This window comes from Megalops cyprinoides, chromosome 20 (assembly GCF_013368585.1).
Source record: "Megalops cyprinoides isolate fMegCyp1 chromosome 20, fMegCyp1.pri, whole genome shotgun sequence".
NCBI lineage: Eukaryota > Metazoa > Chordata > Actinopteri > Elopiformes > Megalopidae > Megalops > Megalops cyprinoides.
Genome location: NC_050602.1, coordinates 8,493,644 through 8,509,007, shown reverse-complemented (window position 1 = coordinate 8,509,007; position 15,364 = coordinate 8,493,644). Strand labels below are relative to the sequence as shown.

At 41.4% G+C, this 15,364-nt stretch overlaps 1 protein-coding gene across 1 annotated transcript; it reads right to left on the bottom strand.

The window, feature by feature from the left end:
• Positions 1-2,549: 2,549 nt before the first annotated feature.
• Positions 2,550-14,854, bottom strand: LOC118795302 (protein shisa-like-2A). Its single transcript, XM_036553698.1, has 3 exons — positions 14,673-14,854; positions 6,865-7,001; positions 2,550-2,734 (listed from the first exon to the last, which is right to left on the bottom strand). Exons 1-3 carry the CDS (start codon positions 14,852-14,854, stop codon positions 2,550-2,552), a joined length of 504 nt encoding a protein of 167 aa, XP_036409591.1.
• Between the last annotated feature and the right edge of the window lie 510 nt (positions 14,855-15,364).

Genomic DNA, 15,364 nt, shown 5'->3' with positions numbered 1-15,364 from the left:
TGTGTTATCTCGCAGTCCTGCTTTAGACCAGCGTGAGGGTACAGTATTTAAGCCTCTGTTCACTGTGCACTGTGAAAGTGCCTCATTGTCTATGTGATTGATTGTAATGTATGGAGATGTCACAGGGATTGGGCTTAATGGTTGATACAATTCGAGCTTGAGGTCATATCTTGTTGCTATGGTACCACTGCACTATCACACAGGTGGGTGCTCATTATTAACCCAGTATTGTCATAATTTCCTAACCTGACACTCTTGGAGGAAAAAAATTCATTTTGTGTGAGTAAATAAGTAATTTTAATATACATGTATGTTACTTATAGCAATGTCATAATTATATTATACATTATATATCTTTATATTAATTATATATCATTGTATATAGGAAGAGGGTTATTGATAAAAATTTACCATGCGTATGCGGAAATGGCAGATTGTACTGCCACACGCAAAGCAATCCTATAGTGGTTTAAGTGCACAGGAGGTAGTCAGTGGCCACAGTAACAGTAAATATTTACCTTGGGGTGACATGTCAAATTACTTCTTGTGTGTATTTCACGAACCCATTGACAGATGAGTGTAAGATACTGTGCTGTCTGTCAGAAAACAATGGCATTAGGAAAGAGGGATGCATGTACAACACCCCCCCCAACAAGAAACATTTCTTTGAGTGGGATGTTTTGCATGGAGTAATCATGGTTGATTACAGTACAGGGTACTTTTTATAAAGAAATCTTTATAAAAAATATCTCAGAAATACCTGTTAATGTAAAGGAAGTCATGCTTGCATTGACTGGTATAGTTGATAGACTGTGTTGATATGCTGAAAGTTGTCCCAGGGCTGTGTTCCTTTTTGCCTCATGGGAAATTCTGAAAGGTCAATGACGCATAATTAGTGTTCTGTTTATTTGCGTGATATCCCTTGCGGCAGGCGTGCAGTCATGTAAATATTAATGATTTCTTGGAGAAATACTCCCAAGCAACACCACGGAATGCCCTAGTTCTTTATTGGGAAAATTGGCTTTAGTTGTTGATAGTAAACCATGTGTCCAATTAGCATTTACTATAAAGCAGCTATGCATTTCAGTTTTAGTATTCAAAGGATTGATTTAAATTGGGGAATGCCTGAGCTTTGAGTTGTGTTTGCGTTGTATGCCATTACGTTTGCAAGCCTTCCCCTGTATCTTATAGCCAAACATTAACATTGTATGAGATGTTGAAAAAAACAATTTAGCAAATATTTAAACATTACTTATTTTCAGTCCAGCCCCTTTTAGCTCCCTATTTTCATAACACAAATCATTTTCATGACATATCTTTCTGCTTCTTCCCAACTCTCTTCAGCAGATTCAAAAAACTTTTTGATGTGCTTCAGTGACTCGAACATGTGAAAACATTTCGATGCAAAAATCACAGCTTTCAGAATGACTCATAGTTTTCCATCAACACACAGCATGATATCAAACCTCAAACAAACGCATTACTCACACAGTTTTCGGCGGTTACCAAATTTAATAGCTTGCAAAATATTAACTCCTTCACAGACACAGCAAAGATCCGCATTTTGTGAACACTGTGACATCCGTGAGACAATGCTTCTGAGATCCATGTTTATCTCTTACGGATTAAAGTTCATTTATTTATGAAGGACAGTGCACAATTAAAAAAAAAAAACATTCATGAAACACCATGTGATGCGTTGCACCAGAGTTAGCCAGGGTCTACATTTAACTGGTAGTCCCAGAGTAGGTGGCTGCAACCACATCCAGCCACAACGACTCAATACAAAGACGCAACATTCAAGCTCACCCGGTTTGCATTCTCAGAATTCTCTCTGAGTCACCCATCCAGGTGAAACAATGACCTTGTGCCATCAAGAACACAATAACACATCAAGTTGACCTGCAGCAGCACTGGCACAGAGAACCTTAAAGCTTAACTCAGGACAAAACATACAGTTTGATACGCTCTTTCTTGCATGTCAGGTACTATTTACAATCACCCTTTGACAACGCGGTCATATTGCGAGGCAAGCGTATGATGTAACATCACAAGAACTGTTTGTAGCTTGAACAGGAAATCTGAAGGAACCGTCATCCTGCTAAAAAGTAGCATTGCTGTTGGGGCAGAGATTTTCTAAGGATCAGAGAGGCAAATTTCCTCTGAAGTGATTCATGTGTCCCTCAGAGAAAACTGAATGCTGTTTTAGGCTTAAGTACCAATATAAAACAGTTCCTCTGACAAAGCATTCTGTATGTGGATTTTTAGAAATGGCTGCAACAGACGGACAAGCTAACACAGAGTTATCCTCCCTGCTCAGGCCACAATGGGCTGTATCATTTTAATTTAAATTACTCATAGCACCGTAGCACATTGCTACAGCTCACCCCATCCCCACTCTGGAGTGGGCATGGCACTGGCTAGGAAACATAAGCTGCTCTGAGCTGATTGACTGGTCACTTAATGAGATGTCAGGTGTGGAGAAATGGCAGAGCTTCCATCTGGAGGGCGTGGTAAGATGCAATTGTTCCTTTTCAGGGCCGTCCCCACTATGAGGGCCCCTCCACGTTCACGGTGGTGACTGTGGCCATGAAGCACCTCTGAAAGAGCCGGTCGGGGTCGGGGGGCTGATTGTCGCAGTCTAGTTTGCGGCTCAGTAGGTGCTTGCGGAACCCCTGTGGTCCAGAGGGGGCACTGGAGTGGCTGGGTCCCTCGACCGCACTGGGGTCACCACCTGCAGACATCAAGAGATCCAAAAGCACAACCTGGATTCACACCTGAATTCTACAAAACTAATTTACTACTGAAAAGAACTTTTAAAGAATCGTTTTAAGGACAGCAGTGTGGTGTAGTGGCAAGGAGCAGGGCTCATAACCAAAAAGTTGCTGGTTCGATTCTCTGCAAGGGTGCTGCTGTTTTACCCTTGGGCAAGGTGCTTAACCCACAATTGCCTCAGTAAACATCCAGCATTACAGTAAACATGTAAAGTAACCTTTGCATGTAACACAAACAATCAGGCTTAACAGATAGTATGCATCTCCACAACACCCTCTACCCACACAACCAGCAGCAATTTTTCATATGGACAATTAGTTTGGGATGAAAGATGGATACAGGATGATGACTATTATATAGCTTTTATTTCACATAATACTCTTCCCACTCAAATTGTTACAGGGTGCTTTACAGTGCACTACACATAATGACAAAGTCAAGTGAGACTAAAGCAGAAAAGAAAAGCAGGAAATGACACCCTGACGATCTGAAAAAGGTGATCAGGATAAACTGAAGGTCTGGGTTAAAATGTATTGTCACACAAGAATAATATTGTACAGTCTTCTTTATTCAATCTATTTTTTTTACCTAGTAAGAAATTTTCAGCTTCCATCACCAAAGTATCTAACTGGAAATGGCCATGTAAAGCGGCTAATGTTCCAGTTGTTTTTTTTTTTTTTTTGCATCATTCACCCTGCCCTTGCATTCATGAGATAGATTAAGGCTGTCTTGAAGTGTGTGCTCTGAGTGTTCTTTCTGCAGCTATGTAATAAATATCATCTCCTGTAAGGAAATTCAATTTAATCCGTCTACTGCGTCAACAACCTATCCAACCAATCCGCGGTCAAAAAAAAAAGAAAATTTTCTCCCTTCAAGTGATATGATGCTCAGAAAATGTAAGACAAAACTGTATTCCAATATAGATATAGATGTCTTGAAGCGTGCTGAAATAGAATTTGTTCATAGTTTGCTGAGCATGGTAAATGTGAATGAGGGATTCATGTTTAACCTGGAAAGGCAGCCTGTGGTGTTGCAGTCAAATCACTGGGAGTTCGGTCTGTTACATACCTGATGAAGGCCCTCCATTCAGGACACCAAGGTACCCCTGTGCACTCTTAGTCACACATTTCATCTGAATTGCGCTTCAAGTTCTGTTTTATGCACTGCAACTTTTGCTGTTACTGACCTTTTCTTGGTCATTATACCACATTAAAGTAGTTTCATATATGGCACTGTTGTTATCATAGCACTGTTTCATACACTGAGATTATAGGTCTTAGGTTACTGACATTTTACTTGACTGTTGTGGCACTTAAAGGTCTTTTATGTATGGAACTATAACCATGGTAGCACTGCAAAATACTACACTTTGAGACGAATGCCCAAATGTGTTACTGACATTTACTGTGTTTATTCTTGTGTCCTTATTGTAGGCACTAATGTACCTTCCTTTGGAAGTCACTCTGGATAAGCCTGTCTGAGACATGAATAAACATAAGGAACATCACAAGCTCCTCTCAAAATAACGCCGACACGTACTTGGGTTAAAGGTGGTAAAAGTTACAGGTATAATTTTAAATAGCTCTGAGTGCCTCTGCTAATTGAATAAGCGATGCTACTTTACCGGAGTGTTTTCACTCTAAGTAGCGCAGTGTTTGTTTTCAGACTTTTTGCTGCATATGGCACATGAAATCTCAGTAAATGTGAGTGGACAGGAAGATTCATTACATCTCTGAAACACATTAATCTAATTCTGCTCCTGATGAAGATGAGATGAATGTAATCATAAGCCCTGTGTAATAAGCTCAGAGAGACCAGAGATGAGGTGTGAGCATCGGTGCTGTGGCGCAAATCATGAACAAATATTAACTCTTTTAACACTATTAACACTGCTACGTTGCTGAGCTAGTCGCAGAAGGCACTCAAAAGAGTGTACACATGCTCTTTGAAGTTTATCAGCATTCCAAAGAGTGTGCAAAACATGTTTACCGTCATGCCATTTGATATGGTCAATGCTAGGTCTTGAATAGGAAATGCTTCTAGTTGCAGAGGGGATGAGGGGTTGATAATATAATACAGATAACATCTCAAGACTCACATTTTTGCCTAATAACACTGGAGTGACAGATTATAATGGCATTTATGTGGACACACACCACCCACTTCTTAACGGGTGGGGTGAACATTAAAGCCAGAATAAAGCATACATTCCAATTTAACTGGCTGAAAGCTGGAAGTTTCAAAGTTTACCCTGTTTTGACACTCATGGCTTACACCTTGCCTCAGTCCTTTGCTTGCTCACGAATTTAATGACCCATCAGGGAGTGACAACCCTGAATTAAGAGGTTTTCAGGAACAGTTGAAAGCATTGGTCTTTAGCTACTTCAGAGCAGAGATCTGTATAGCTATTATATGCACATTTTAACTTTTGTACCTTTACAAAAGTTAAACAAAAGTTAAATAGAAAAGCGTATGCCACACAACTATGTGTAACCGTATTGAAACTGCAGAGCTGGGAACACTATTTGGCGACCACATAAATAAACACAAGGGCTACATTTTTGTCTTCACAAAGAAAGTTTGACACAGTCACAGGTCACCGCTGGAATAAAGGGGAGCGCTTGCATTCATTTGTGAGTGAACGAATCTGTTTCACGACTCAAACCCTGACACAATCCAGGGGTCGCACGCTCCACTCTACCAAGCCGAAAACTCGCTCTGTTCAATTTTCGGATGTGGGGGACAAGGTCAGATAAGCCTTAAAGCAAACGCATTAGCAACTGAAAAATACAGCCTGAGATATTTGAGCAATGGCCGCATATTCCTCTTACCTTGCAAGCTGTTTGACAGCAGCACATTATCTACGACAAGCTGGATCTACTGGTAAAATGAATAACCATCATCTGGGTTTTTCACAGACATCGCACAGAGCACTCATGTCTCACGGAGAATGCATTAATATGCATTAGATGTCTTACTGACAGTGAACATGGACATAATGCTAAGAGTGCCTGGGACTATGAGTGTTGCTCACTCTCATTAAGTGCCACATCCCTGTCATCTTATTTTACAAAGCACTCTGTCGTTATATGAGCCATTAAATGTGCATTATATGTCATATTATAGCTAATGTTATCGCTGTTTCAATGTATAATTTGGTGAGTAGTTTGAAGCCATTAGTGCACGGTCATGTGTTGAGTTCAAGACAATGCACTCTTTTCTTTAGTCAGCCATCATCAAGGACACTTCTGACTTAAACACAACAACTCGCATCCATTTACTATAAGACCTGACCACATTAAGCTGCTTTTAAGGCTATCTGAGAGAAGTGCTTGGGATCTGCCTGGCTGTTGTTGGTGGTGGCGCTACTACTACTACAACTACTACTACTAATAATAATAATAATACTTTTGTAGATATCAATTTCCATACAACCAGAGTGATGGTAGCGTTTGATGTGGTTGTGGTGGTACTTTTATTTAGCTTGGTGTCCGCCAAAGGGAGTGCACCTGGCCACGGGCCAAGGTTGTTGACTCCCCCATATGGACATCATAAACAGGGAAAAGAAAGGGGGGGGATGAGGTGGGGTGGAGGAGGGATGCTGTGAATGGCTGACATGGAAAGGAAGTGCTACATGCGATTTCTATAGACATGGATGGACTGGTTTGTGTAAGTGTGGTTAATTGTCTAGGGATTGTCTGAATAATAATAATAAAGTTAGCAAATGCCCTTGTGAATCTTACATAGCACACCTATTGTTCACTTATTCAGCAGGATATGCATAGAAGTGATTCAGGTTAAGCACCATGCAAAAGGGCACAGCAGCCATGCCCCACACAGGAATCAAACGGGCATGCGATGTGGGTGTACAGGATCTTTAACCCACTACATGACCTTGCAGGCACGCTTATCTTGAGCTACTTACATAGCTTACAACTTTTACACGTTATGTATTTACATCTAACAGCTTTGGGTTAAGCACCTTGCCCAAGAGTACTACAGCGGTTCCTCAGCTGGAAATTAAGCCAGGCAATGTTCGGTTTACGAACCCTCCTCCTCACCAGTATCCCGACCACAGGAGTGTCTTACCTGGCGCCCGCAATGGGAGGCCGTTGTCCAGACGGCTTGGCTTAGTGGCGATGAAGAGGTAGCAAAGGACACACAGGGTGATGATGAAAGCCAGGAGAACCACAGCAGCAATGGAGAGGCCCACCAGCGCCCCAACACTGAAAACCGAGAGAAAAGGACAGCTAAAGAGTACTGAAGACCACAGTCCTGTCTGCCCAGCGTAGAGGACGCGCCATCTTACACATTAATAATTTCACACCCAGTGTTTTGCGTATTTCTTCTTATGCTTTCCCTTCTGTTTTTACACCTCCTTTTTGGGATTGATAATTGCATGCTTAGCTCATCATTTGCACTTTCACAGGAGCACTGGGGACAATAAAGGCAATCCTCTGATACACTCACACACTTGCTGGGACTGCTTTCCACACTATGAGTACCACAGTGCACAACAGTGAAGCAAACGCCAATCAGAGTGTAGGTGTGTCTCCACTGGCATCATCTGACTCTCCGCTACATCGCGTGCGCCCATCCGGGCCTGAGACACCCTGTGACTCACTTAGGCACCTACGAGCAGAATGCCTGATGTAGTGAGAGAAGGGGTGGGGAGCATTACATCAGCCGGAGTCCCATCATGCACTGCTCATCCGCACCCCCCAGTAACTTTTCAGGTGCCTGAGGTGATCAGATGACACCGGAGGAGATGCACCTCCTCATCAATTTGCTCTCCTGTGGTGCACTGTGGGATATGTAGCGTGAAAAATATCCATTGGTTACATGTAAGTGTATCAGAGGTTTGCAGTTATGCTTCTGGGCTTCTGCGTGAATGCAGAGGTTGTGAAGATGATGCATACGTAGATGCATAAGTGCTGATGCTAAAGGGTGAAAAAAGGTGAAATTTAGGAAAAAACAACACAGAAGTCATTCATGGAATCAGTCTCCAGAACATGTAGTGAAATCAGATCCTTGGAGTACAGTCTATAATATTGACACAGTGCTAGATACATGGCCAGGCGATTGAAAAAATGATGAGCCCACAGTAACTGAATGAACCATTAATGAACCACCTAAATCAGAATACATACAGTATATAGACATACAAGGCTAAAATAACATGCTGAATTAAATATATAGCAAGGATGAATAAAAACAATACATAAACATAGGCACAGAGCAGCCATAATTATAGTAAATAGTGACCAAGATGAAATACTGTATTCCAGGCAGAATTGGACCTTAATGATCAGGTGCATTAACTGGAAATTACTAACTGGGAAAACAGTCATTGTCAACACAATCCTGTTAAAATGCATGACAGCATTCACTTTGCTAAGGGCACCTTACTAAGCATACATGAAATACAGTTACGGCCCGAGGTGCCTATAACACAGGTGAATAGGTGGCATATTTCTCTCGGCTTTCCAAATCATCTTAATGGAATGTAAATGGTGAAAGCGGCGATTTTGTCAGTAATATTAGTCACTCCCTTAATATCATAAGCGCACCAGAAAATGATGTTTACTGTATGAGTCAGACAAATACATGTCTTCATTGTAAAAATAAAAACTAAGTAAAACAAATAATGAATAAATAAATAAAATACAAAAAAACACCCTAACAAAGGAAGAGGATGCTGCAGTCTAATCAGATGGTTGTTGTTTTTTCCATGTCAGCAGGTTCACGCAGTGGACCTGCAGAGCACAGAGCTAAAGAGGCTAGATTAGACTCTCTTTCAGGTGAGACGTATACTGTGGCAGGCCCCAGGTAACAGATTGTGAGCAACTCAAGAGAGCTGGGATGAAAATAACTCCGATATTGTTCCTAAGGGAGCAGTTCAGTGCTGCTCATTGGAGGCACTGCTGTGAGGAAGCAAATAGTTGTATTTGAGTAAGAGCACCTAGGACCCTCAGGAAGATGCTCTTCTTTTTAAAAATCCATAGAGCCTACAGAGTGTGAACATCATGTAATATATTGAGAAATGTGTTGCTCAGCCCAAGAATATATTGCAAATACAATTAGAATATTTTAATGCAAATCAGAAATATATGTATTAATAATGAATATATGTAATAATATATGTATATATATAAATATATACATAATATATATAAATATATGTAATAATAATGTAATGTATTAAAAAGGCAGTCATTTAAACCTATTAAATATACCAGTTGAGCTAAACATATGCTCTCAAAATGTATTTTTAATATATACATTTTGTTGTATGGGGTCAGCAAAAGTGAGTACAAGTTTGAGGAAATCTCCATAGTTTGAAGCTTTCATCGAGTGTGAACTGCTTGTGTGTTTGCTTCTTGGTCTTAGTATAGAGTCGTGATGGTCAAACTAAGCCAGTCTGGAACTGTACACCTAACACAAGAGTCAAGAGTGGCTTTGTTCTTTTCCTCTTAAATCATTGAACTTACTAGATAATATTGTGCAATAGAGTCCAATAGACACTCTTTTGTGAACAGACATTCAGATCCGGTGTTACTTCCATCCTCCGTCTAGGTTCTGGTTGGTAAGTGGAGGTTCCAATGCTGACTGTAGGATGTTGTTTTAGGCCTCTTCAGGAATATTTCAGTCAGCAAATCAGAAGAGCTTTCACCTACGACAATGACAGCTCGGTGATAACAAAATTTTCAGCTTGAACAGCCCCAAGCTAATTATATATCCATACAAAGAACATGTTTTTATAAATCATATCTTCCCACAACAGTACTCATCCATTTATGAATGGCATCCACATACTGCAGAACCACCATTTAACTGGTGCTTTGCTGTTTCTTTCTATGGGTCTAGCTTGCCCAGATATTTCTGCTTTTCAGCTGTTTCTGCTTTTTGCGTGGTGTTTAAACACACTCTTCCTCTGTCCAAAGTTTCTCCAGTCCTTTGCGCATACTGCTGCCAAGACAAGGTCTTAAGTCTCAGCGAAACAGCTACAGTTTCCATTTTAAAAAAAAGAAGAAAAAATTTATGTGATGTTCTCCAAGACCAGGCTGAGGAAGCATCACTGTATGACTGGCTCAGGTGACTTGCGCTCTGACAGGTTGCTAAGGAACATTGCAACTGCAGCAACACCACTTCTTGAGGTCCTCCCGACAATTTCCTGCCTTGTCTATCAACTATACTGGGACTTTTTCAATTGGCCAACACATTGCCCCATCCTGTTTGCAGAATGCCCTGTCCAGGGTGCAACGACAGTTCGGCCTGCACAAACACAGCATGACATTTTCCTGAGGTGGAAAATAAGCTGTACAGGTTTGACACCAATTAAAAACACTTACAACACGATCACCAGTTGCCAGTGATCTGCGTGGCAGCTAACAGTAACAGCTCTCTTAATGAGCCCTCCGATCCTCAACTGCAATCTTTTGCAGTCCTCATGTTGGCTGCCCCCTTCATAACTGTGGCCTTGGACATTCTCAGTTCTACTCCCTTTGCTCCAAAGGGGAGACTTCACTGTATTTCCTCCAGCTGCTGACTTAGCCTCTCGTATGCTTGAATGAAGATCTGTTTCATTTCTCTGTGGAGTACACGACAGAAAGCTAAGGAAATGTATATAGAGGGGGAAGAATGGTGGTTTCATCCAGAGGAAATGAAAAGACCTTCAACGTTTATTGAAGTATCAGTCTTCTTTCCTGAGCAGCTCGTGTTTTGAAAATAGCATTATGTGTTTTCCTTGAGATGCCTGTGGTCTTTTTCTTAGAGACTTGTATTTTTCTAATAGCATTTATTTTTCATCATGCTGTCCCATCTGAAAATGAAATGTAATATAATGAGAAATATGTTGTTCAGCCCAAGAATATATTGCAAATACAATTAGAATATTTTAATGCAAATCAGAAATATACTGTAATGTATTAAAAAGGCAGTCATTTACACCTATTAAATATACCAGTTGAGCTAAACATATGCTCTCAAAATGTATTTTTAATATATACATTTTGTTGTATGGGGTCATATATGGCAAAACCGAGAACAAGTTTGAGGAAATCTTCACAGTTTCAGCGTCCCCTCAGAAAGCTGTTTTTTGCTGTTCCAGGTTCAGCCAGCTGAGACGGCATCTCTCCACTCTCTGTGAGAGCGTTTCACTCGATGGCTGCTTTAACTACTGCTTTTCTTCCGTGCGTCCCACCTTGCCATGCTTACCTTGTGCACTCTTACCACAGAATGCTCTGATATTGTTGCACTGACATCTTACATTTCATTCCCCCTTCACTGGTTTCCATGGAGTGTTGCATTTGTGCTTCTCATCATTAAGACCTGACAGCTGAAGCACCTGCTGTCATTTTTGGGGGGAGTTTTTCCACACCTGGGGGGGGTTGTTCGCATTTCAGTGAATCTGAAATGAGCCTTAGGCATTCTTTTGGGATATTGAAACTGGCTGTCTAGATTCATCCAAACTGCACATTGAGGTATTGTGCTTTGCATTACTGTTTTGCAACTTGTGCAGGGTTTTTCAAATCCAGGGTGGCTGACACTTGCTCTTCCTCTTCACTTGCTTGGCCTCTGGTTCGCTAATGCCCTGATCATGTGCTTGTGTTTCTCCTCTGATTCACTGACCTCTTGGTCATGTGCTCGTACTGCTTCCTGCCTCTTGCTTCTTAACTGTCCACAAATGTTAAATTTAGATCTTCCCTGGCTCTCTCCTGGCCCCTTGATGTTAGATGTAAACAATGACAGACCACATTTTCAGAATGAAAACATCAGAGTCACTAAAGGGCCTGCTTCATTGAAAAATGGTCACATAGAGGTCAGTGTACACTTTGCCTTAGAGTACCGCACAGTAATGGCTAGGGCTGTAGAAAATAATGAACAGTCACATTAATCAAACAATGCTTTGAAGTGCAATCCATTTTATATATTGATCGGGCCTGTGTATAATGCCCTTTATAACAATAGCTTGCCCCCTGCTTACTAGCTGTGGTAGTGCAGTGACCTCGGTGCTGAGTCATCCTCATATTGGCCCCCACCCCACGTGTTCAGAGCATGCACTTAGGCCCCAACCTAAATCCACACCCCTGCAGCACAAAATGCACCCACCCAATCAGGGCCTCTCTGCTGAGATCACTACAGCCCTTTAGTAATAATAATGTACAGAAAATAGAGGGATAAAGCCTTACTGATCCAGACTCACCTGGAAAACGGTCACCGGAAAGCAACAGCTAGACTTAGCACAATCATAACTTTGTTCGGGGTAATAAACATTTATTCAGTAGGTGCAACTGATGCTTCTTTTGAATGAAATTCCCAGGAGCTGAACTGTGACAGAGTGCTGTCACTACGGTCGAGTATGCGCTCTGACTGCCATACCAACGAGCCTGGCTCTTTGGAGTCGCGATCAAAGATGCAGTTTGGTACCCCCGTAGACCCGGGTTTGAGGCCGGGTGGGGTGACTGTTCTTGCCCTTCACTACAAATGGTGTGAGAGTGGGATGGCTTGTCGCGAGCCATCGGAGGCGTGCCCAGTGTGTGAGCCGTATGAGGGACCCCCAGGTTAGGTTGACCATGGTGTGAGGGGCCCCATAGATGGGTGAAACACGGGTGAGTGGGGCACCCTGGGATGGGAGAAGTACGGCAGGGGAATGCGCGAGGGACGCTTTGGTAAGTGAAGCGCATGGGCGCGCTTCCCGAAGGGGAGGGCAGTGTGACAGAGTGCTGTCACTACGGTTGAGTATGCGCTCTGACTGCCATACCAACGAGCCTGGCTCTTTAGCGTTGTGGTCGAAGCTGCAGTTTGGTACCCTGTAGACCTGGGTTTGAGGCCGGGTGGGGTGACTGCTTTCACCCTTCGCTACATGAACATTGACACAAATCAGAGGATCAAATCACCACTGCACCACCTATGGTCATAGGAAGCAGTTAGTGCACTTGTGGGCTTGGTAATTACAATATTTTAATGTAACTGCCAGACCACATGCTAGTGAAACTTTAATTGGAAGAGTAATCGGGTAATTTAAAATGTTGATCAGCTGATGAAAAACTCCCTATCAACTACTTCTTTTGATCAGTCACCAGCCCTTGCTTTAAGGTTTGTCTTCTGTGTGCTTGCTGGATACAGGTACTTTTCTGTGTTCTTTCATTTATTTCTCCCAGTTTTTCACAGTCTGGCAAGGGCCTATGACTTTCATCTTACAAGGTCCTTAGATCTCCTTTCATGAAGAACAATAGTCAATGCTGTATTTGGTAAGTGGGTTATTTGAAACGTTGTATTTATCTGGTGTTAGATTGAACCTGCTGAAAGCTGCCTCTGCCTTCTTCACATTACAGTGGTAAATGTGGGTGTTTAAATAAAACGGCGAGGCTGTAGAGTTGGCTTATTTAATCCTCTGTTGATGAAGGGGGAAATGCAACACATGTACATAACATGTATGACATATTGGTTTATTATAATTTTTTTTTTACCAAATCGATATTAAAAAGTCCCTACATACCCTTTCAAGTATCCCCGGTCACACATTAAAGTAAATCGAAATAAAGTACTCAAAATGTATCTACAGCTAAAATAAAGATATGTGAAGTTTAAATCACTTCAAAGCACTTACAACAATGTTATAATAGCATGGTAAATAATATCAATGCGGAAAGAACCATTATTCTAGAACAATTATTCTTTATTTTAAAGAACTATTCTTCGAGCTGGTTGTGTTATACAATCTTAACTACTACCTTCCGATATAGCTGCCGCGCGTGAACAAACTGGATGATTTATGGTGATTCATCAGACATCATTGAACGTTTTTTTTTTTCAAACAATATGCTCTCAATATGACACTTATGCCATTCAGATGAGTTCAGTAACTATTCAGACTTTGTAGTCTGGTTCAATCGCAACAATTGACTGACTTTGATGACAATTACTAATATTCATCTCAACAGTCAGAAATCAGTGAAATCATACAGATCAGGAGAGAATCTGATGGAAACAACTCGCAAGCAAATGACTGAACTGAGGCAGAACCGTGATAAAAATAAATAAATAAATAAATAAATAACCAACCTTTCTGGCTAAAATGTTAGTTTATTTCTTCTACATTTTCTCCGTGGGCTGAAGTGCAGGTGTCCAGCAAATCAAACCATTTCTAAGAAGCTGGATATTACGCTGTGTCACCCTCACCCGTGATCACACAATTGACTGGAGCTGTTTCGTTGCGACCCCTTCATTAAGAGGTCCAGACTTCAGACCTTTTACGCTGCAGCCAGCCCGTGAATGCGCAGATATATGAGCCACAGCTCACCGGAGCTGCGGCTTCCGCAATGAGTGTGCTGATCGTGACCGGGGCGCCTCTCCAAGCCGGACGTGCCCGTGAGAAACCGAAACAGGCGCTGGCTGTAATGTCCAAGGTGCCAGGAAAAAAAAACAGCTTGTTCCATCTGTGCTGTAAAACCTGTTGCTTCTAGTCCGTTGGCATTTATTGAATGTACAAAAACGAAGAATGGTCTATTACAGTAGCACAATTAATGGGTTAAAAACAATTATGGCAAATGGGCAAATGAGCTACTGTGACGAATTAATCCCAGGAGATCCTTATTTGAAAAAATAAATGTATCACTTTTCATCACAACTGGTGCTCTGCTCTACAAAATACTTTAGTTCTATTATAACTGGTAAAACAGACACCTGTTGTAAGCAACTCGTCTATTCCAGGTAATAAATAGCTGTTAATACCAGTTGCATTGTAAAGAGAATCTGAACTCCGTAATACAACTAGTGTGCACCAAGGCAAACCACAAAGCTTGAGTGGGACATCATGTATAACATTAAAGAACCAATGTCCATGTTAAGGCAAAGGCACTCCTCACATGAAATAAGATACTTAAGTGTCTTACCTTAGCCACCACATGTAGCCATATTCATAGGGGAAAAAGCTATTGGGATCATCACAGCAGTACTTGATATCATTAAATCCACAACAGAATATGGCTTTGGCGTCGCCTTCCGGTTTGGGACATGTAAACCCATCCACAAACAATTTTTCTGAGCTGTAGTAGCTCGTGCAGTCCGAGCTCATACTGCCGAAAAGAAGAAACACTTTGGGCAATCAGCCAAGTCGAAATTTAGACAAAATAAGTTCTAACTGCAATATTTTCCATGGACTGTTTTTAAAATCTTGCCACCTGAGGAATTTGGCTACAATTTACCGAGTCACCGAGCACTAATGTAAGTGCGCATGTTTAAATTTAAGCGCCGCGCCTGTCTTTTTTCACTGTCAGTGTACACGCCTCTACACCCTGTACACGCAATGCAGCTCTCTCTTTCACCCCCCCCTCTCTCTCTCTCTCTCTCTCTCTCTCTCAACCATTTGCATTATACACGGAAAGATTTATGTCATACTATACCGTATTATACCAATTCAATTAAATGTATAATTATACCAATGAAATGAGAACTCATAGATCCCATTAACAAAATCGTATATGTAAATATGTATATAAAAGCAAATTGCTTATGTCGTGCTCACTCTCATTGTGAACATAGAGTTCTGATTAGGTTTTCATTGGTAGGAATGTATGCATGTCAG

Excerpts from the sequence above, each read along its gene's own strand:
- LOC118795302 (XM_036553698.1), bottom strand. The coding sequence starts at position 14,854 with ATGAGCTCGGACTGCACGAGCTACTACAGCTCAGAAAAATTGTTTGTG. Across the intron at positions 7,002-14,672 it reads GGCTACATGTGGTGGCTAAG|TGTTGGGGCGCTGGTGGGCC; the intron begins GTAAGACACTTA and ends CTCGGTTTTCAG. Across the intron at positions 2,735-6,864 it reads CCTCCCATTGCGGGCGCCAG|GTGGTGACCCCAGTGCGGTC; the intron begins GTAAGACACTCC and ends TGATGTCTGCAG.